Source organism: Pipistrellus hanaki, assembly GCF_964339955.1.
Source record: "Pipistrellus hanaki genome assembly, chromosome: 7".
NCBI classification, from domain to species: Eukaryota; Metazoa; Chordata; class Mammalia; order Chiroptera; family Vespertilionidae; genus Pipistrellus; species Pipistrellus hanaki.
The window spans coordinates 30,668,239-30,691,831 of record NC_140509.1 but is presented as its reverse complement, the minus strand read 5'-3'; the positions used below and the strand labels follow the sequence as shown (position 1 = coordinate 30,691,831).

Below are 23,593 nucleotides of genomic sequence, written 5' to 3'. Positions count from 1 at the left end.
TAAAATGTTATTATGGTAAGCCACAAAAATTTAAAAGTTGATTATGTTAACTTTTTCTGAAAAATAAATGTTTTATGTAACAGGAAAATTTAGCGTGAACACTGATTAAATCTTTTATAAATTACTAGAGGACTGGTGCACAAAATCTGTGCATGGGGGAGAGGGGAAGTCCTTCAGCCTGGCCTGCACCCTCTCCAATCTGGGACCACTTGGGGGATGTCCAACTGCCAGTTATAGAGGTTGGGCCTAAACCTGCAGTCGGACATCCCTCTCATTATACAGGACCGCTATCTCCTAACCGATTGCCTTCCTGCCTGCCTGATCGCCCCAACTGCCTCTGCCACACCCCCAGCCTAACCCGAAGTCTGGCCTCCCTCTGCAGGAGGCGACCTGGCCAATCCCCATCACCCCACTGCTGCTGCCACTGATGGGCTCCACAACTGCCTGAGCCCAAGTCCTTGCAGCTGCAGCGGCTGCCTAAAACACAGCCTGCCCCTTCCACACGGTGCTGGCCCTAGGCCCTTGCAGCTGCTGTGGCTTTGTCCGGATGGACATCTGGATGGATGTCCGGAAAGACATCTGCTCTAATTAGCAAATTACCCTTTTATTAGTATAGATGGCTCTATTTTCCTATACAACAAGGAGTCTCAGAGTTTAGTACTTACTCAAGGCACACACTCTAAGAAAAGAGGCAAGAATTTTATTGGGAACAATGGCCTAAATGGGAAGAGGGGATTTTCCGAACATACCTCATTGAATTAAAATCCCATTGTTGCATATCTTCAATCTCCTTTGAAATTCCCAGTAGACCGTCTTATTTACAAAAAATTGGTAGGATGATATAGAGCTAAAGGTTTCATGAAAGAATACCTTTCCAATTACTTGTAGGGGGGGGAAAAATCAGTTTCCAAGTTAAGTCATTATCCTCCACAATTCTTACTTATTGCCTCATAGGCATTTACAAGTGTTCTACAGGCAGAGTTATAATTTAGGATTTAGGTAATATTGTCAACCCCAAAAGAGGTCTACAAGCCAGACAAACTTAACAATTGATTTGAAGGTTCAAATTTGTTCATAACTTGGGTTTATCCTCATCCTATTGGCTTCCTTTAATTTTTTGGCAGTTAAGAAATATTTAACTTTTCCAAATTTCTTAGTCTGGTTTTCAGCTAAAATTATTAAGTAGATGCTGTTCTAAGCTGCCCAGATGCCCCTTTCAAGACTGGGCAACTTCCTCTCCCACGTGTCAAGGTTGCTCTTAGCTGTTGAGACTCCCTTTGAAACTGCGATCTGCTAAAGAGAGTCACCTCTCCCAAGGCCAGGTCCCATTCCCCAGGCAGCACGAATCTAATGCCTCTTCAATGTAAGACCATTACAACTAGTTTCATAGCTCTCAAGGGGCTGCCTCAGGCCTTATTGTACTAGCTCTGCAGCCCAACTTCTCCCACTTTCCAACCTCTCCGCTTCCCTTCCCACTCAGATGTTAATCTTGAAAACACTCTCTAAAACCTTCTGGTACAACAACCTCCATCTGAGAGTCTGCTTCTGGGGAACCTGACCTACAAATATAAATTACTGTACAGCCAGAGGATGGGAAACAAGTCAATCCAGAGTGGTCAGAGATTTTCCCATCAGATTGTATGCCCCCAACTGTCCCTCATGGTAAAGGCTCAGAAGCAAATCATGTCACTCCTTATTCTGTATCCCCCATGCTTTTGTCCTCCTGGGACAGAGGACAAAAGCTTGGACTGAAAAGATGTATGTAGAAAAAAGGGAGGACAATTTTCCTTGATAACAGAGTGATCATTTATGAGGATTTCATTTGTGTATGTGTGTGTATACATATACTGTATATACATACATGCATGTATATGCATGACATAAGAATAAATGTACCCATTATTGAATTAAAAATATTCTCTCTTGCCCAGCTGGTGTAGCTCAGTGGTTGAGCATCAGCCCATGAACCCAGAGGTCCCTGGTTCGACTCTTGATCAGGCACATCCCTGGGTTGGTGGCTCAATCCCCAGTGTAGGGCATCTGATCAATGATTCTCTCTCATCATTGATGTTTCTATCTCCCTCTTCCTTCCTCTCTCTGAAATCAATAAAAACATTTTTTTCAATATTTTCTTTTCTGAACATGAAAACTCAAGATGCAGACTAGATAATACCTATATAATGTAAAGAGGCGGGGGGGGGGGGGCGCGACGGGGGGGCGGGGGGGGACTACAAAGTCCTAATCAGGGCTCTCTTTTGGTCAGAAAAAAGAAACAACAGAAACCTACTCAAGCTAGCACATACCAAAGTTACACAGCAAAGTGAGCAAAGTGTACAGCCGGCCTCACAGTGACTCAGCCTGCAGGCCAGGATCAAGACTCTTCTCCTGGTGTCTCAGGGCCAAATGGCCTCTGTTCTCTGCATGTCTTTGTCAGCCTCTCCCTCTCTGTTGACTCATCTTGCACAAGGGCCCCACATACCTTCCTCTGTGGGGCAGTATCATTTCTTTCTCTGGTAAATCCACATTTCTGCTTTCCACCTCAAAAATCTCAAACTTTCTTCCTTATCCTCAAACCTCTTGCTCCTATCAATCTCAGAAGATGACTTACTAAATCCTACTTCACAGGTAAAAACACACAAACCATCGGATATTTGGTTCCTCATCATTCCAATCACAAGCTTATATATTTTCTCTTTTATTTAAACCATCTGGTTCACTGAATTCTTTCCACCAACCTTTAAACATCCTTCTATTTATTCTATTTAAATGCAAATTTAAAAAGGCCCTCTATGGAACCACAATTAAATTCTACTTAAAAGAGTCCCCTCAATTCCCTCCAGGTATCTCCTTCATATCTCTCTTCCCAAACTTCCTGAAAGATCTGCCTGTATAAACTATAAATATTTATTCACCTACCCCTCACTCTAACCATTCCAATATCATTTTGGTCCCCTTACTTCATAGAAAAACCTTTCTCTGAAGTCACCAATGATCCACTTGCTACTGAATTCAAGAGCTATTTATCAGTCCTCACTGTATTTGATGTTTCAGCAGAATACTTTTTTTATTAATTCAGGTATTATTTACACACAGTGAAATGCACAGAACTTAAGTGTGCAATTTGATCAATCTGACAAATGCATAACATGCATAATACACATCCCTATCAAAATACAGACCTCTTCTATCCCTCCAGAAAATTGCCTCATCCATTTTCTGTCAACCCCTCACCCCTGCTACTATAAAAGAGACCACCAATGTGATTTATAGCACCATGGATTAGCTTTACCTAGAGCTTTATGTAAATAGAATCATAAGGTCTGCACTATTTGTGTCTGACTCTTTTTATTCAGCATGATGATTTTGAGATTCCTCTATATTATTTATGTACCAGAAGTTTATTCTTCTTTATTGCTGGATATTCACTGGATGAATATACTACAGTCATTTCCAGATCATGGCTATTATACGAACATTCTCATATAATATAAGAGTTTTTGTAAATACATGCTTTAATTTTTTCTTTAAAATATCTACATATCAAGTTTCTAAGGCATAATATAGATGCACATTTTACTTTTAAACAGATAAAAACAAACAGCTATTTTAGAAAAATTTAATTTTTTAAAATAGTTGTACCATACTTTGCTCCCACAAACAATGTATAAGAATTCTAGTTGCTCAGTACCTTCACCAACATTTGATGATGCCAGTCATTTTTTTTAATCATACTAGTAAGATAAAAATACCCTTCCCTTTTATTTGGTATAGCAAGGGTTTCTTGGTTTTATTCTACCTTTCTTCTTTAATGTCTTTGCAAGATCACTGTCCTCTTTCAACTTTTATAAGTAGTTTCCTTAAAGTTCATTCATAGGCTTTCTCCTCTGATTCTAGTCACTCATCCTAACCTGAAACTTTATTGTCACCTGTTTATAGATGACTCATAAAATTATAGTTCCAACCCATCCTGTCCTAGACCTACAAAAGCCAAAGAACCAAAACTAAACTTCGGAGCTCTCTCCCATTTCTGCAGAAACTGACCAAACCTGGTGGCACAAGTCAAACATCAACTCATATAAATATATTCCATTTTAAAAGAGGTGGCTTTTGGCCTGGTTGGATAGCTGAGTTGGTTGGAGCATCTTCACATACACCGAAACGTTCCCAGTCAGGGCACATATCTAGGTTCGGGTTCAATCCCAGGTCAGGGCACCTATGGGAAGCAACCGATTGATGTTTCTCTCTCATATAGATATTTTTCTCTCTCTCTCCCTTCCTATCTAAAAGCAGTGGAAACAGCCGAAACCAGTTTGGCTCAGTGGATAGAGCGTCAGGCATGCGGACTGGTTGCAGGCACATCCCTGGTGGAGGTTATGCAGAAGGCAGCTGATCGATGAACCTCTCTCTCATTGATGTTTCTAACTCTCTATCTCTCTCCCTTCCTCTCTGTAAAAAAAAATCAATAAAATATATTCTAAAAAATAAATAAAATTAAAAAAAATAAAATCAGTGGAAACATACTTGGGTGAAGATTAAATTTTTTAAAAAGGTGGCTTTTGATTCCCAAATATATCTCAAATATTAACATTTTGCCATCACCACCAAAGTCCTTGCTTCTAATATCTTTCACTTAGACTTCTATAATCGCCTCACAGCTGTTTTATACATATACATGCCTTAGGCCTCCAGCAATTGGTTCTCCATATCATAGCCAGAAAAACCTTTATAAAATACTAATAAGAACATATAATATCTTTCTTCAAAATACTTTGATTCTTCAGATAAAGTTAAAATTATATACCATGCCTTGGGAAACCTCCACATTATCAGGATTCTATCTGTCTCTCTAAATTCCTCTCAAACCACATTCCTCTGGTCTTCCTTTGGACTTTCTCCTCTTCCACAATACTGGCTTCCTTCTACTTCTTCAGCATCACCATTCCCCCACCCACCAGAGCCTCTCTGTTCTTCCTGCCTACAATTAACTCCTACTCACCCTCAGATCTTAGTTTAGTTCTCTCTGTCATCTATGGAGAGCCATCCCTGGCCAGCCTGATCTTAGTCAAAATTCCTAGTTTATATTTTCTTATAAAAAATATTATATATTTCCTGTGCTGTTTTCATCAAAGAGTTTAACTTTACTTTATTCAAAGGAACCACTGGGCTAAAGTCAGCCCTAAACTTTATTTTAAATAAAATGTATCTCCCTCTACAAAGGGCAGCGGATAAATGGTTCTATTAATTTCAGCACAAGGCCTGGCACCTCATAAATCCATTCTTGTTTCAAGAAAAAACTGAATGGGTATCATTCCTTTTTGTGACCCTCTGAATGCTTATTTTCAGTTTGGAAAGGAATCTCATTAGTTCTTGGCCAGTCAGTGAAGCATCTGTACTTGGGTCATGTGCCCATCTTTAGTCCAATCAGCAATAGCCAGAGTGGGATTATATGGACGTAGGTTTCTTCCAGAATGGCAACTGGGGCAAAATTTATAAACAGGGCCACAGTTACAAAAACTAATGCTAGGCATGTCTAGATCATGCAAATTCTGTAAATGAAATAAAATTAACTTCCTTAAAAAACTTTATAAAAGAATGGTTTTAAGTTTTCATACATGTGGATGTGAGAATTTATACATGCCAGAAACATGAATGGAATGTGAATGCACATGGATGTTTATGTGAGTTTGCATACCCTTCCCATTCCACTAATTCCTTCTTTGGGCCATTGACCAACAGCCTAGCTAAAGCCAAAGCTCCAAATGAGGGAGAATCAAAGAAAACTCTTCTCCTCACAGCTAACCAAAGCCAATTGGCTTTTCTAAGTGAAAAACAAAACATAATTTTAATATGTACATAAAAAAATAATAGGAAAAGCTATTTGAAATCATAAATAAATTACTATATATTGAAAACACTATACATTTCAGGGAAGTATTAAAATTTAAAATAAAATGATCACAATTAAGAAGTATTAATACAGCTTAAATATAGTTACAACAAATATCATTGCAAAGGAAATCTTTAAATAAAATATTTCTTAGTTTCTGGCAATCATCCACTCCTTTAGACTGATATTCACTATAACCAAAATCAAAATCAACAAAGTAATTAGAGGTTCCCTGGGAGTTTTCTATAACAGGATATTGTCCTATAGAGCAGGTAAATCAAACAAATTTTTTTGGGGGGGGGGGGGAATGTTTGTCTTTGATGGTTAATGGAAACCATTGGAGAGAGTGTGACAGTATTAAAAAACACTGGACCATGAGAAAAAGACCCGAAGTCTAACCTAGTTGTCTCACTACTTAATAATGAAAACCTGAAAAAATCTCTAGGCCTCAGTTTTCTCTTCTTAAAAATGAAGCTGGGCCCTGGCCAGTGTGCCTCAGTTGGTTAAATGTCATCCCGTGCACCAAAAGGTCTCTGATTCCATTCCCGGTGAGGGCACATTCTGGGGTTATAGGTCTGATCCCATCAGAGTGCATGTGGAAGGCAACTGATCAATGTTTCTCTCTCATACTAATGTTTCTCTCTCTCTCTCCTTTTCTCTCTAAAATTAAATTTAAAACACACACACACACACACACACACACACACACAACACATCCTTGCATATCTTGAAATGAGGATTTTAAAAAAAAGTGAAGTTGCAATAAATATTCAGTGATTAATGTTTCTGTTTGATTGCCAATTCTTATGATCTGAGGTCTCCAACATCTACCAGTGATGCTGCTGTAGGGACAGGAAGTTGAATGCGCTCTATTTGCCAGCAGGGGACTAGACCATCTCTCAGCTCCCACCTGAAACTCAACTCAGTTCGGTGATATTATGTCATAGGCCAGTGCTTTTGTGCCCTGACTTACAGACTGTGTGATTTCAATCCAACAAGCACTTATTGAGGCCCTAGTACAGGGGTCTTCAAACTACGGCCCGCGGGCCACATGCAGCCCGCAGAGGAGTCTGATCCGGCCCGCCAGGTTTTTTGGGCAGTGAGCGCAGCCGAGGTGTTACAGTAGGAATTAGTAGTTCATATAGTCCGGCCCTCCAGCTCTCTGAGGGACCGTGATCTGGCCCCCACTTTAAAAAGTTTGAGGACCCCTGCATAGGAATCAGCTTTAGGGGGATGCAACAAAAATACAAAGATGATAAGAGAAGATGCCTGCTCTCATGGAGTTTAAGTCTATGAGATGACTTAACTGAAAGGCATTTTTTGAAAAATTAAAAATATAATCAGGACAACACTTCATGGCCATGTGCATCTGATCTAATTCTAACTACTAAATCAGATAACATATATTATACTTATACTGTTACTGAAGTTAGTGATGCTTTAATTCAAAGGAAATGTTTCCATTAAGCATGTCTGTCTAGAAGATTACTTTTTAAATGTACTATTTATAACTTCCCACAGTGACATTCAAACACTACAAGAACGCTGTCCTTCAAAAAGATATGAATGATAAACTGAGTAAAGTAGACCATCTGAAAACTGTATTTCAATTTAACCTTGTAACATCCAGTATGTAGTAGGTTCTCCTCAGAAGTTCTGGCCAACCTGGTTCTTTCAATAGCCAAAAACACTCAGCTCGTTTTCTGCTTTCAGAATATGCTGTTAGAATTCCCATGGTTAGAATAACCTTCCCACTCCGTCCACCTACTCATACTTTACAATCCATCCAGCAGCCTCAGGTGACTCCTGCACTCCACATCCTCTAAATCCATTCATTCATACACAGTTTTAAGATTCAGGCACCTATTGTATGCCAGGCTCATGCTTATATGAAGAAAATAAGAATGATCCTGCTTTCCCTGGCCGGTTTTGCTCAGTGGATAAAGTGTCGTCGGCCTGCAGACTGAAGAGTCCTGGGTTCAATTCTGGTCAAGGGCATGTACCTTGGCTGCAGGCACATCCCAGGTGGGGGGGTGCAGGAGGCAGCTGATTGGTGTTTCTCTCTCGTCCATGTTTCTGACTCTCTATCCTTCTACCTTCCTCTCTATAAAAAAAATCAACAAAATATACTTTTTTTTAAAAAAGGATGATCCTGCTTATGCTGTACTCAGGTGAGACTGTCACATGGAAAGTGTATGACAGAAATGTGCACAAGGACAAATATTAAAATTAATCTGGGAAATCTGAGAAGAGGTGTCCCAAGTTAATTTGAAATGTTAAATAAAAATTAGGTAGACTAAGAAGGAAATTTCCAGCAGAGAGAAAAACACAAGTGGCGTCACCAGGCTGTGAAGCAGCAATGATACCTTGAGAACAAGTGCAGTAAGGCTGCACACAGAGCAGCGAAAGGAGGTAGTGAGCAAGGTGCAGATTATTAAGAAGTTTAAACTTTACGCTGGAAGCAAATGGGTCTTCCTGGTGGGACATAATCAGATGAATTTTAGAAAGATTCCTCTGACCTCAGTGTGACCCTCAGGTGGGAGGAACCCTGACTGGTGGCAAGGAAATGAATTAGGTGGTTATTGCAGGCAGCCAGGCGAGTCATGATGAGTGTCAACATTAAGGTAAAGGCCATGGAATTGGAAAATAAATGAGAACTCCAAAGTATTCCAAGGAGAGAAAATCTGTAGGATTTGATGGTGGCTGAATAAGGAGCTGCAATGGGGATGCTACCATAATGACAGGGATTACAGAAAAGCATCATGTTTAGGCAGACTGTCAAGAAATTTATGGTGGTCACAATCAGTCTGAAGTACCTATGAGAGATCCAGGTACAGATATTTAGCAGGTGGTTAAGTACATAAATCTAAAATTTGGGAGAATATTCTAATGTGATAATATAGATTTAGGAATCATTTAACATATGACTAAAGCCAGGAGTATGCTTAAGATTGACCAGATACTGCATATAAAATGGAAGGACTAGAAGCTTGAGAGGAGACCAACAGGAAGGCCAACATTTGAGAGTCAAGAGAAGATTGAAATAGGGACATGTAGGAAATTACATGTCATTTTTTTAAAATTTGCACTACCTCACCATATAAATTATCTGCTCCTTGTGGCCTGCGACTGTGTTTTCACTTTTATTTTATTGTATGTGTTTCTCCAAGAGTTTTAAACTATGCTGCCTTTATGGAAGGTAGGTCTAAATAGTCACCTGACTGATTAGCAATCATAGTTCTACTCAATAGTGAATATTACAGCTTAGACCTATGGAGCTTCAAATATCACACTGTCCCTTTCCAATAAATGTGTCTGGAACAATACTCAGACAACAGTATCTTTTTCAGAATAGTATCAAGTTTTTACTCCAGTTTGCTATATATTAGGTGGTTAGATTTAGCTTAGCTTAGGGTACGTAGATTTCTGTAAGCTGAAATAGCTAGCTTAATTAAAAGAATACTTGATTTTTCTCAAATTATGTTTTTATGAAAATTTTCATGATGATCATGAGGAGTGCCAAAGTAGAATATTCTCTGTACAATTTTTACCCTTACCCAAATTTTAATATCCAAAATAAATGAGCTGGCTCTTTTCAATATACCTTTATTTTAGATACCAGGATGTAAAATATATCCATTTTCCCCCCATAAAAGAAGGGTTAGGTAAGAAGACTTAAGCCGCAATATATTACAAGACAGAGCTAGCTAAGGAAGATAAAGCTGCTAAGCTGTGTGAAATATAAAAGGAAAAGCCATTTGATTAACTCTAATTTTGTTTTCATCTATTTCTACTAACACACCAAGTAATCTTTCTGATATGAATAGAATGCCTGTATGTGGACATATATTTGAAGAAACCTGATATATTAATTTATATATTCCAAAGATATTTCAGACACCATCTGCCTAGTTTTCTAAAATGTGATCACCATAGATTGAAAAACCAAACAGCTGGTCACGTGATTAAAGACCTTCTCCTTGCATTTGTTAAGAGTTATGTATAAGCGGTAAAAACAATAATGAGGCGCATGAGGCTTGTGTACTGATTACTTACAACTTTAAAATAACTGGATTTTCTTGAGAGCATGAACACTTCCCAAATATCAATCAGAATGCTTTGAGCACAGAGAGTTGAGAGCTACGTAATTAAATAGGCTACATTAAGTCTAACAAATATGTTCAGAAAACTTCATCAATAACTACTACTGTAACAGTTCCCTTTAGTAAATATGCATACCATGCACGAAAGCCCATTAAAAATAGCTAAACTGCGTGAGACGTATATATGACAGTATAGACACCTTAATTGGTTTTCAATTCACATACCTTCTCTATGTAAATAGAGACAATAATTACCTGACATAACAATGGGGAAATGTGTACACTAATAATTATAAATCATTAGCAAGATATTACCCTCTGTTTGGCTCATTATGGTTCTTTAAAGGAGCTACTATCTAATTGAGCACATTAATTACTTTCAAATTGCACAAAATTACTTTGGATAACATTCACTTATCTTACTATCTAAACTTAAGAGGAGTTATCAAAATACTACATTGTAAAAATCTATTTAAATGTCTTCTCCCAACTGCAGGCTGCTTTTTTGCAAGGCCCAAAGGAGAATTTTCCCAAAGTGAGTCCTGTAGGCAGTTGTAATTCAGAGCTACTGTTACTTGAAAAATGTTTTGAAATTTCGCTTTGCCATAAAAGGTAGCATTTTACTGAGGCTCCATCAAAGATAACACCTCCTTCTCAGCAAAAGCCTTTCCACTTGCCAAACAATGAGTATCAAGACTCTCTATGTGTACAACTTGTTTGCGTTATTGATAAAATACATATTATCGCTGTTAATTGCTTTTCTGAAGTCTCAAATGAATAACTTGGGTCAGGGAGAGTAAAATTTATAAAGAGGAAAACCATATAATTTATCATCCAGATTGAAACTGAGAGAAAGAGGTACTATCCATAATTATACCATGAAATAGGCATAAATAGATACTTTCCTGAGCAAACCAACATGTAAATTCACTTTCCTTCTAAACAAGTCTATGTTGTCTTTGAATAAAGTCTCATGTGTTCAGTAAATTTTCCAAAGATAGTAACAGAGGTAGGAATATCTAAGGTAAATTCTGCAGTATATTCCCCTCTTGTCATCCACAGAAAACCGTCCTAGATCAAAATAAGTGTAGATAAGCTTGATGTAAGAGTATGAAAATATATATACAGAAAGCCTAAGACATCCAGAACAAAAACCTTAAAAATTCTTAAACATGAATAATCCATTACATCCCCCAACATTAAAAGTAGCATGAAAGAGAAACTACTACCTCACAAGTATATGGCCCTTCATTCAACTAATTTTGAAAATGAATAACTTATTAAATTCAGTGACACTAAAATTATCACAATGTTTCTCTAAATATTTTTTCTAGTAAGAGATGAGGAAATTAACCAAAGCTAATTTCTCTTCTCATTTTTGAATTAGGATTGTTGCCTTTTAGGTATTTCAAAAGTTATCATTTTGCCCACGTTGCTTTTTGTGCTAAAACACATTTAAGAGCTATTTAATGAGAAAGGAAGAAGGTAAATATAATCTCAGATCAAATCCTGGACTCATTTTACCTTTTTGACTCTATGCCAAATTCTCACTGGTAGGTGCAGCCCTGGCTACACCGCACTGCTGGCATGACACGATGGATGGGCTTTTCTACAAGAACTCATCTCCACAGGACCCCTAATAGCTGCAATAATCACAGGAAAAGATGATCTTGGGATTCTTCCACACAGCCTCATAAAGTTAGGAGGGCAGCATTAACCATCCCACTTTACACATAAAGAAACGAAGGCCAGAATCTAGCCCGTTGCTCTAGCCTACTATCTGACGCTTACCTCCCTTTGCTGTGACAGTGTTAAAACCTACCAATTAAAACATAGTAAGAGCCGAAACCGGTTTGGCTCAGTGGGTAGAGTGTTGGCCTGCGGACTGAAAGGTCCCAGGTTTGATTCCAGTCAAGGGCATGTACCCTGGTTGTGGGCACGTCCCCAGTAGGGGGTGTGCAAGAGGCAGCTGATTGATGTTTCTCTCTCATGGATGTTTCTAACGCTCCAACCTTCTCTCTTCCTATCTGTAAAAAATCAATAAAATATATATTTTTTTAAAAAATAGTAAGAACGACGCCAACATTGGGCTATCAGTAGAGGGCTCTCTATGCTTCCCAAACAGTCCAAATGCCTGACCCAATTCTAGTACCTGAAATGAGGGTCTTAACGTTGAGTTGAATATGATATGATACTTTGCCAGAAATAGTCTATTAATAAATACAATTTACAATTCAAACAAGTTGTAGGAAGAAGAGTTAACCTCATGGTGGAGACTGGTGGAAAAGAGCTAAGGTGTTAAAGCAAACCAGCAAGGAGATCAGAGAAGCCCCAGGTGCATAGGGGGTTTAGTTAGTCACCTGTGGCCAGATCTAGAGAGTGGAGGGAGGAGGACTTGGAAAGGGATAGAAAATGCCACTTAGCCATGCGAAATTCTTCTCTTGCTCCTTTTCAGTTTTATTCTCTGGACTCCAGGATCAAATGTCATGAGCAAAAGGTCAGGAAGGTACCTGGCTAGTTCTGGGAATTTTACTAATATTCAAAAACTAATGGAATACTGACAAATGGGTTTCTCACCAGGAGGGGAGCACAGGCAGAGTAAAATATGTAGAGTAACCAGAAGGCACTCAGATATGGCAGTCTTCTCTCCCAACAGAAGAGGGAAACCAACCATAATGCTCACAGTTTGATTCGCTTTTCAAAAGACTTACAAGAGCACTAAAGACCTGAAGTCCATGTCCATGGTCCTGGGTTCTATTACTCTGGTTGCCATGTGCCTTGGGCAAATTTACTTCAATTTTTTGAATCATCCAACTCATATTACAGGACAAAATGTAAAAAGTTGCTTAGAAATATAAAATAGACCATAAAGATAAAATGAAATGCAGCACGATAGACTATATAACCCATGGTACACAAATCTGTCCATCTACATATCACACATATGAAAGAATAACAATATTATTTCAGGGATTCCCATATTTGCCATCTTTCCAGGAAACTTACTATATGTGGAACACAAATTGTTCTCCAAATTTAATAAGTTGGGCAAATAACACTTGCAAGATGTAGTGTTTCTATTCAAAGCAGCAGCAGCACAGATAGCCCACACAGGTTTCTGTATTTTACTTCTAATTTAGAAACCTATTTACTTAAACGATGGTGCCCCCTCAGTTTTGGTTAAGAAGAAACACAAGTTGAAAGTCAAGACAGGTTGGCAAAAATGTGAACTAGTCAATTACCCTCCATTCCCTTTAACACCTCACCTCTGTTATTGTTTAGGCTCCCCTTTTTTTATGTTTTCTCCAGGAGTATTTGAGAACTCGGTACTGAGCATGCACATTTACTAAGACAGGTATTTGTTGAAAATAGTTAACCTTCCCTAACTTTTACCCTACCCATCCATGGTGTGAAGGAGACCAGACTCTGAGGGAGAGGTTGAAAGTTCTCCCCATCTTGTGGTTTCCTGCTTAACACAGAATCTCCTCAGAACAGGTAGCCCCTTCTCAGGCTTCAGTCACTTTCATTACTATTGCCATTTTCTTCTTCCTTCTTAGCCATCCTGACTCAGCATTATGACAGAATATTTTAGGGTGTACAATATAAAAATCTTTGCAAACCCCAAGGAAACTAGGATGCCTACATACATGAGAAGTCTATCCTTATCCCTCTCCAGCTGCCCTAGTCAACTTTTTGTTCTCTTCCCAGTTGCTGATTGGGGTCTCTCATATTGAGCTTATAGAACATTTCAAGCCACACTGTCATAATCGCTTGGAGGGGAAAAAAAACGGTGAGAGCGTTCTGCTCCTTCTACTTTCTCCTCTCACAAAGGAAATGGATATTAGGGATGTTTGAAAAGTTAGTGGTTAGTTCCCTGTTAAAAAGACAGGGAGAAGTCCAAAGTCAATATTCTTTATAAATCAATTCACATCACAAATTGCAGGATTCATAAGAAAAATAGAAACTCATGGAATCCCGGTTTAATTTTCTGGCCTACATTTACACAGTAAGTGGCAAGACTAGATCTAGAACCCCAAAATGCTTGGATCCAGAGTTAATGGTTTTTCTACCAAGCATGAAGCTTTTTGTTATCTTTGAACTGGAGACAATTCCCCTGCCCTCAATCCACAGGAAAACTATTAAATGGAGTGTGGGTGAAGCTGCAGGCCCTCTTAGAATCAGCAGCTGAACTTCTGAATCAGCCCAACCTTTTGCCAAACCACAGCTCTGAAACTGAGGAAAGAGAAGAAAGGTAGATGAAATACAAGCCTCTTTCTGGTAGGACAGTGTAGTGTGTGGGAACATACTTGGATTTGGAATAAAAGGTCTGCATTGTATGCCAATTTTAATTTTAAAAAGTTATTTAAAAAAAAAAAAGATCTGGATTTGAATCCTGACTTGGCCATCATGTGAGTCAGCTGAGGGTATTACTGGAAATCTGAGTATAAGATGAAGAATTGAGGATCGTGTGACCTAACTTACCTTCTGTGCAGGCTATTGTGAGAATTCAAATATACATATAGTAAACTTGAGCATAGTTCAATTATTTGGCATGTGAGTCAATAACCACTTAGGATAATAGCCAGCATGAGGTAAATGCTCAATAAATGCTAGCTTTATTTAATATTCCAACATAGTTCTCAGTCTCCATTTTCAAGCCATCCCTTTAACTCTATTTTTTTTTCATCTTCTCTACTATTCTGTAGCTCCTTTCTCTATGAAGTGTTTATAAAAAAGAAATAAGATTTTAGATCTTCAAGAGATCTCTGATTTAGGTCCCAGATATTGCAATTTTCCACTCAGGTAATATATTGGCTCATGGTGTCTGGTGACAATTACTTAAAGGAGCATTCATTGAGGAAGTTAGTTTTCAAAAAGTCTTCAGAATGCACACACACACACACACACCAAAAACTCTACTAAGATTAAAAAAGACCTTTTATTTTTAGGTAATTAAATCAACCATTAAAATTTATTTGCAGGAGTCAACTATTTATAATATACCAATGGTATTTAAAATCAGTGCAGTTTGTAAACAAAATGAATTATTATTTTTTATAATAAAGTACTTACAATTTCAAATAAAAAAATTTTTTCTGAAATCTTGAGGTGAAAGTAGCTTGATTATTGTCTTCCACTGATATATATTTAAAGACATTCTCAAGACCAAATTCACGTAGCAATTTACACTCAAGGCTGATTAAACCATACTACTATATTTTATTTGATAGTTTGTAAAGTTTCTCTGGCATATCTGCCCATCACTTTTCTACCTTCTATATATTAATGTCTGTTTTTATACATTGTGAAGGCACAGAGTATTCTCAGTAGGTAGCTCAAAGTGATGGTTCTGCAGTGGTGACAACAGTGAGTTTTAAGTCTAATCGCTCTGTTATCAGAACTTTAGCTTTGTATGATCTGCTATGAATTTCTCAATATGTGATATGAGGGACCCAGCATTACCGTAAAAGCTTATCGCTGATTTAACAAATGTTTCAAAGCCCCTTGGAAAACATCCTGTCTTCCAATCTTTATTATGCAAAGTTTAGAAAAAGGCCAACACCTTTGACTATGTGTTATTTACTCCTATTTACTTATGGGTCATCTGCATGGTCCCTATGATCCCCAGTTTTTATGGCAGAAAGTGCACTCTAGAAAAATGTTCTGCTAATTGCAGAAAATTTGACACACGGACATGGCAGCAAACTGGCATTTATTCCAAAACACTCACCGATCTGCCACTGCACAAAAGGCTGAGGTGTCAGCAGTGGAGGCTGATTGATAAAGTTAATGCAGAGGTCCTGGATTATAGGGAACTGTTGTATAACAGCATCACTTACTGCAATGTTGTGTGTATCCTTGCTATAACGGAACCATATTTGCAAACCAGTGGACAGCGGCCACAGGAACAGAGGCGGGAAAGGTGTCTTCCACATGAATAGTTGGACGGTGCTCCTCATTTGTATTCATCCATAAAGCCCATACCACCTCATCATTGCTGTCCTCAGGCAGTGAGCAGGTCTGAGACTGTCCTAAAAACTCACCCACTCTCACTTAAAATCCCTCACTCTCCGCCATCCCTGAAACAGCCAATGACGGAGCATGATGGCCACCACTTGCACTGTGCCTTCCCCTTCCTCTCCGGACCCTGTCCAGCAGCAGCCCGTGGCTTTCCCTGGCTGCTGGAGGCCTCCATCCACCTGCTCTTTGCAGCAAACACCAAAGGGAGCAGGAGCAAACCTGTAAATCCTGACCAGCAGAGAAGGTGCCCAGAACAAGTGGCAGAGGCTGTAACCAGTGAGGACAGACAGACTGACAACCAGACAGACAGACAGCACCATCAGACACCATCCACTATTCCCAGCCTCAGGAGAGGGGCAGCCTGCAGCACCAGGGACGTCGTGGCTCTCGATGGGGACGGGCAGCAGATGAAGGAAGGTTTTGTGCCTCCCTCAAAGCAGCAGGCTTAAAGTATGTGGGGTTTAGGTTTTGGATGAGAAGGAGCAGGGAATTCAGAAACCTGCTGCTCTGGATAGAAGCAGGCCAGTTCTGGCCTTCCAAGTTAATGGCCTTTTCTTAGCCTACAATGGAAAGGGCAGTGATGACTGGATTTCTACACTTTTGCAGTGACACGGCACCCACAGCTCTCCCACGATAGTCCCCTCTCCCATCTGGGCGGCGGGGACACTGGCGGGGACCCATCTGCCTGTGAACGCAGCCTCCCTCCATCCCTGTCCTGGGAGGCACTGCTGCACGGAGGGGAAGCGGAAGAACCCTTTGGTGCCAGCATCTTCTCTTCAGGAGGCAATCCTAGGGGTTAAGGAGAGCCACGCTGGGTGTGCTCCACGCCTGGCTCTCACCCCCCTTCCCTTCTGTGCCTGCCTCTTCTTGGCTGTTCAGCTAACTCAAGATGCAACAGGTTCCCTTTGGCTCCTCGTGCCAATCCTGTGCCCCCAGATACACTCCTGTCCCTGGCAGGGTTTCTAAATCCCCTCACCCTTGAGATGAAAACTTTCCTGAAGGCATGAAGACCTGCCAAGGGAGGGCAGGGTGGAAGTCCCCTTCGGCTCCACTCTAAGTGTGATGCTAAGGAGCAGCAAAACGGACTCCGGGTGCCGGGACCTTGTCAGAGCACAGTGTCACACACTCCTGCATCACCAGCCCCGGGCCTGTCCCCTCCCCAGACACCAGGCACTGGATAGGAATCCCTTGAGGGGCTGGTGGGCTTTCCAGAAGCGGAGATGTAGGCACACACCCAACCCCCTATGGCACTGCTTGCACCAGGATCTGAGCAGGCCCCGGAGGTCTCTTGGAAACCAGTAAAGAGGAACCTCTATTTTATGCACACCAGACTCTCCCCGCCACCGGCTTCTCCCATGATGACAAACTTTGCATTGCTGATGGCTTCACATAGATGTAAGAAAATGGGACTGCACACAGGTATTTTGTGTCAAAGGCTGTGCAGAGAAGGTTAAAGAGAGTCTGGGGAGGCAGGTTCCCAAAGATGGCAACTGCCGCCCCCAATAAAGACCCAGCCTTGATGTGCGATTTGAATGAGTACCAAAATGAACACTAAAAATAAGCATTTTTTCCCCCTGTCTGTAAATACTGACACCCTTCAGTGGGGTAACCCAGCCTGCTCAACAACTCCACGAAGAGCAGAGGAGCTATTCTCAGCACTGCCTCCTCCCGCCTCCCCTTTCCTTCCACTCACCCCCTGCCCCCTATCCTGCTCCCAACCCAGGGCCCTTCCACTTGGGTGGGATCAGCCTTTCTCAGCTTCCGCACATCCCAGCCCCAGCCAGGGTGGTCGCTGTCCACCCAGCCCTCCTCTGCACCCCGGTTCTCCAGCCACCCTCTCCTGGCTCCTGGGCTCTCGGGCTCGGTGACATCCTCTCCTTCCCCCCTGTCCCCCCCTTCCTCTCTCCTGCTCCAGCCCAGAGCCCCCTGGCCCCAAGGAGGGCGCCTCCACCCGCACCCAGCACCCTCGCCCGGCCCCCTCCCCCACACCCAGCCCAGAGGGTTGGGTGGGTGAGTGAGTGGTGAATGGACCGAGGGAGGCACGGAGGCTCGGGGCGGCGTGGCTGGGGTGGGGGGGGGGGGGGGGTAGCTTACTTGAGCATGGCTTCTTCTTTTTCCTCCTCTTCCTTCTGCCGGTCCATCACTGCCATGATAATGTTCCTCTCCTCCTCGGTCAGGTGGCTCAGGTCGGGCAGCTCTTGCATGGGGGGAGGCACGGTGGGTGGGCGAGCACCGCGGGGCCCCACGGCCGAGGACATGGTCGTGGCCTGCCCGCCCCCTCCTCCTCCTCGGGCTCGGGGCTCGCACCTTTCGGATGCAGGATGCTCGCCCAGCGGCGCCCCCGCCTCCTCCCTTCCTCGCCTTCCCTTCCCTTCACAGCGGAGCCCTCCGGGCGGCGGCAGCAGCGGAGCCGGGGAGGCAGCGAGCCCAGGCTCTCATGGCTGTTTGCATCCACCCAGCCCCGGATGCTGCCTTTGTGTGGGGCGCCCTGGCGGGGCTCGGGCTGCCCGGCCGCCTGCCTCCCGCTGCCCAGCCTCGGCCGCGGGGGCGGCAGGCAGGGGGCGCGGGCTCGGCGATCAGGGCGGTGTGCGGGGCGGGGGCGGGGCCGGGTCGGGGCCGCGGCTGCTGCTGCTGAGGCTGAGGCTGCTCCCAGCTCCGCTGCCTCCAGTTCGGGGCGCCGGGAGGGAGAGTTTGGCTGTCCGTTAGGCGGAGTCTCGGAGGCTCTGCGCCCCGGTGATGCTGCTGCTGCTGCTGCTCTCGCAGACGCGGCTGCCAGTCGCTCAGTCCCGGAGCCGCTCCGCCCACGGGCACCCACCCGCCCGCCCACTGCCCGGGTCCGAGCCACGGAGCTCCGGCCGCTCCCCGCCCGCCTCCCTCCCGCCCCTCGCCCCACCGCTCGCTCACCAGCCACCGTGCGCCCCACCTCACTCTCTCTCCCCAGGTACCCCTCGCCCGTGAGTCATCCTCCCTTCCCCGTCTCTGGTCTATGTCATCCTCTCGCCAGCCCTGTTGGTTCCTGGGTTGCGTTAATCATCCTCATCCTCGCTACCATCCTCCTCCTCGTGGAGATTCAGAGGATTGGCGCACCCACTGTGTTCTGGGCAGCTGGATAGAACGCCTCTGGGTGCATTTCCCCCATCCCCTGAGACCATATCCTTCTCATGACTGACTAGTCCAGTGTCTATAGCCACAACAATGTGATTTTTAAAAATAATTTATATGTATACACACACCTCCACCAGCCTGGATTTTTCTGGGTGCACTGAATGCAGTAGCTTTCTCGACCCATCCTGGGTAGGTTCCGCAATTTATCCTAATCCCCCACCCCCACTCCACCCCCCTCCCCCGCAACTCGGCAACTCTTTAATTTGTCATTTGGGGCTGTGGATAGTCCTTTCACATCACTTCTCTGGTGCTTGCAAATGAATTGCCTACTCTGGTTTCTCATGATGCTCACTCTCCTCATGGACTCACTTCTTAGCCTCTCTGGGTGCTTCTCCAGGAACACGGATCTCAGATAAGAAAAACACCCCACCTATCACATGCTGAGAAGCTGCTGCTCAGTGCCTGGCCCAATGATAGGCATTAACATGAGCTCCTCTTGCTGATAAAGGCAAAAATAGACAATGTTATCAGTTTTGAAAACCAAAGATTAAATTTTCCTGATATACCTATGGAGAAGGATTCAAATTGCAGGACAATTTAAAAAAATCAATAGTGATGAGGGAATTGGGGAATTTGTATGCTTCCCGCTTGGGGAATTCTTTTTATAGTTCCAGGAAGAATCTAGCACTAATCTTCTCTTTTTCCTCTAAGCCTAATTTTGTTAATAAAGAAGAAGATGATGTTTATGAATCCTAAAACTCCTAAAATCTTTAAGTTTAGGGAATTTAAGGTTTTAACCACTGGGTCTCCCATTGAATACAGGTGTTGATTCTACTTGGAGACATCTGCTTGAATACTTTCCGTAATAGAAGGTTTACATCTTAAGTCTATTCCTATGTCTAAATCCTTCTACCTAAAACATTTTCAACTGTTTGAAGTGTTTGTCATGTCATCTTCAATTTCCTCCAGAGTAAACCTTCCCAATTCATCTTAACGGTAATGGTGTAGAATGATTTTAATGCTGGTATTCACCAGCCTTTGCACCCACTTGTGTTTTATCACCAGCCTTCCAAAGCAGTGAAATCAAGAATACATGTAAAGAACCAAAAACTGGGTGTTGGCATTTACTAGTGCTTTATAATCATTTTTTATTTGCACAGCTTAACATTGGCTTAACTTTTTGGTAGCCATGTCAGTTACGAGGATATCCCTGAAATAAATACATAGACCACTATAATGTCCATTTCTTTTTCATAAGTTCTGCTGCCTGAAAAGATTTCTTCTTTCCTCTAATTAAGCAATTGATGAAATTACCTTAATCAGCATCTTTTCCTCATTTAAAAAAAAAAAAAGTACCTGTTTCTCTCAGATCAGCGTACTAGTATATTCAGGGAGACAGGGAGAGTAGTTTGAATTCTGGCTTTACCAGTGACTTTATGATCTTGGCGAAATCATTAATGCTTTCTGAATTTCTGTTTCCTCATCTGAAAAATGAGGTAAAGACATTTACCACCCCCCCCAAAAAAAAAGAAAAAGAAATATTGAATAAGGAGACATATTTGGAGCATCTAACTACATTGTAACACTTTGTGGTACTCTTTTACTTATTTCTTGCTCTTTCCAAGAAATGTATTAGGCCACCTCTCCATTATTAATGTTCAGAGGGGACTAGAAATGTAGATGATATAGTCTTTCTATCAGATCCCCTTCTCTGCTAGTCAGCCTAGATATGCAACAGACAAAGGCCTTGTCCTCAAGAGGATTACAATCATGTTGGTTCTCCTGAAATTCCTCTAAAATAGAAACAAAGGAATAAATCCTTTGATAGACATTAGAACTAGCCGAATGAAGCTCTTAAGACAGGGGCCTAGTGCACATTTAACAGTGGTGCTTTCATTTGCTAGGGCTGATGTTACAAAATTCCACAGACTGGGTGGCTTAAACAACAGAAATTTATTTTATCACCTAAAAATCCAAGATCAAAATGCTGGCAGAACTGATATTTTTCCTGAAGCCCCACTCCTTGGCGTGTAGATGGCCATGGTTTTTGTGTGTCCTCACATGACCTTTTCTCTGTGCATGCCCTCCCTAGTACCTTCTATTTATAAGGGCATTATTCCTATTAAACTAGGGCTTCTCCCTTATCACCCCATTTAACTTTACTTCTTTAAAGGTATTACCCCCAAACACAGTCACACCCTATTGGGGCTTTAACATATGAATTTTTAAGGGGGCACAATTCAGTCCATTATAAGTGGCTTCCATTTATAAAATTTACTTTGGAAAAGTATCTGGATGACTTAATGAAAATGGGTCTTGTCCTGATCATCTTTATGTCCATAGCTACTTCCTTGGGCACTATAAGTGCATATGAAATCAGTGTGCGAATAAATGAAAAAAAAAATAGTGAATGAATTGACCAACAAATTAGTAGTTACCATGGTGTAATCCATGAAAGTTTCCCCTTTGTTCAGGAACTAATCTCATCCATTATGGAGGGGTTCAAAACAATTTCTAAAATCCAAGAGACGTATAAACTTTATACATATTAACTTTCACAAAAGCAGGACTTAATCTGAATTTAGATAAGCAATCAAACACCCAAAGTAGGTGTACCAAAGCATGTGGCACATGTTAGCTCCTAGACTCTACAGAAAAATTTAAATAAATCTAGAAAAATATGTATAATACCTCTCTCCTAGAAATTCACAATGCCCCTTAACAAATAAAAAGCGTTAAAATGCAATTATTTACTTCAGTACTAAAATCTGTTTTTACTTGGTTTGGCCTGGCATTTCCTAAGTGTGTTTGGGCTATAATAGAACTTCATTTTCTCCTAAAGAAGAAAATATGTTTTAGACAATCTTTGGGGAAAATTCTGACATACAAAACTGATATTCAAAGATGTTAACCAGAGAGATTGTGAAATTTCCAATGTGATTCTCTTCATTCAAACAACAGTATCTGTAGAAAAACATCTTAAATCTCTGTTCATAAGATATGAATGAGGTACGTTTTTTCAAATATATGTATTTTTATTTATATCAGAGAGGAAGGGAGAGGGAGAGAGAGAAACAACCAGAATTGAACCTTGACCTCCTGGTTCATAGGTCAACTCTCAAACTCTGAGCCACACCAGCCAGGCTGAGGAACCTTTAAAATCAACACTAACATCATGTTCAGGATTCTAGTCAAAAACAATGACTTGGACAAACTCCTTTAAAGTAAGTGTCTTGGCTATCTTCTCCACTGATACTATCAAACCATCATTTCTCAAAATAACTATAAAATTTGACACTACTGTATACTGTTAATTTACTAGCTGAGATTATAATTTCCGAGTGAAAAATCACTGAAATGAAGTCAAATTCAAATCTTTACCATTTAAAAGTTGTAGTTGGCTTAATCCTGTCTTCCCCCAAATTCATGTCCACTCAGTCTCAAAATGTGACCTTATTTGGAAATGGGCCTTTACTGATAACATTAGTTAAAATGAGATTATTTTGTATTAAGATGAGTCCTAAATCTGAAGACCACTGTCCTATGAGAGGAGAGAATGCTCAGACAAACATGCAGGGAAGGAGACCATGTGAAGATACAGACACACAGAGAAGAAGGCCATGTCAGAGAATGGAGTTATGGCACCAGGAATGCCAGGAGCCACCAGATGCTGGACGAGGGAAAGGCAAAATCTCCTCTAGAGTAAGCATGGTCCTGCTAACACCTTGATTTTGGATTTGTAGCCTCCACACTGTGAGAGAAGAAATTTCTGTTGTTTGGGATATTTGTACAGTTTCTGGTACTTTGTTACCACAGCCCTAGGAAACAAATATAATAGTTCTGTGAGTTTGGGTGGATTGGTAAACCTCACAGAATTTTGCTCACCTATAAAATGGAAACAATAACACACACCTTTCAGGATTTTGTTTTGTTTTAATCTTCACTAAAGCGTATTTTTTTTCCCATTGAGTAGAAAGGAGGGTGGAAAGGAAGAGAGGATGAGATAGAAACATCAATGTGACACAATCAATTGGTTATCTGCTGAAGAAGCCCTAGTATGTGCCTTTGACTGGGAATGGAACCTGTGACCCAGTGGTTACACTGAGCCAAACCAACCAGGGCACCTTCCAGGGTTTTGGCAAGGATAAAAAAGTTGTGAATATGTACAGCATCTACTTTGTGCTAGACGCTGAAGAATATGGGAGAGAACAATGCATACAAAGTAATGGCCCTGAAGGGAAATGGCAATCTATGGGCTATGAGTCAAAAGCGGCCAAAAGCCTGTGTTTGTGAATAAAGTTTTATTGAAACACAGACATGCACATTAACTTATGTATTATCTATAGCTGCTTTCATATTACAATCACAGAGTACATGCAACAGAGATCATATTTTCTACAAAGTTTAAAATATTTACTATCTGCCTTTTTACAGGGGAAAAATTTTTTTTTCTACATGCTTACAATGAAGTTGGAGG

The 23,593-nt window shown here is 41.4% G+C and overlaps 1 protein-coding gene across 40 annotated transcripts in view; it reads right to left on the bottom strand.

Annotated features, from left to right (window-relative positions):
- The window catches only part of RIMS1 (regulating synaptic membrane exocytosis 1), a 389,052-nt gene extending 370,259 nt beyond the window's left edge, over positions 1 to 18,793 (bottom strand). For 20 of the 40 annotated variants that reach the window (XM_084889182.1, XM_084889184.1, XM_084889186.1 and 17 more), the window contains exon 1: positions 18,106 to 18,783. In XM_084889182.1, coding sequence (XP_084745308.1) covers positions 18,106 to 18,269 — 164 coding nt within the window. In that variant the 5' untranslated portion in view covers positions 18,270 to 18,783. Of the gene's footprint in view, positions 1 to 18,105 lie in introns of all 40 variants that reach the window. The other 20 variants (XM_084889177.1, XM_084889223.1, XM_084889204.1 and 17 more) reach the window with 5 other exon arrangements.
- Between the last annotated feature and the right edge of the window lie 4,800 nt (positions 18,794 to 23,593).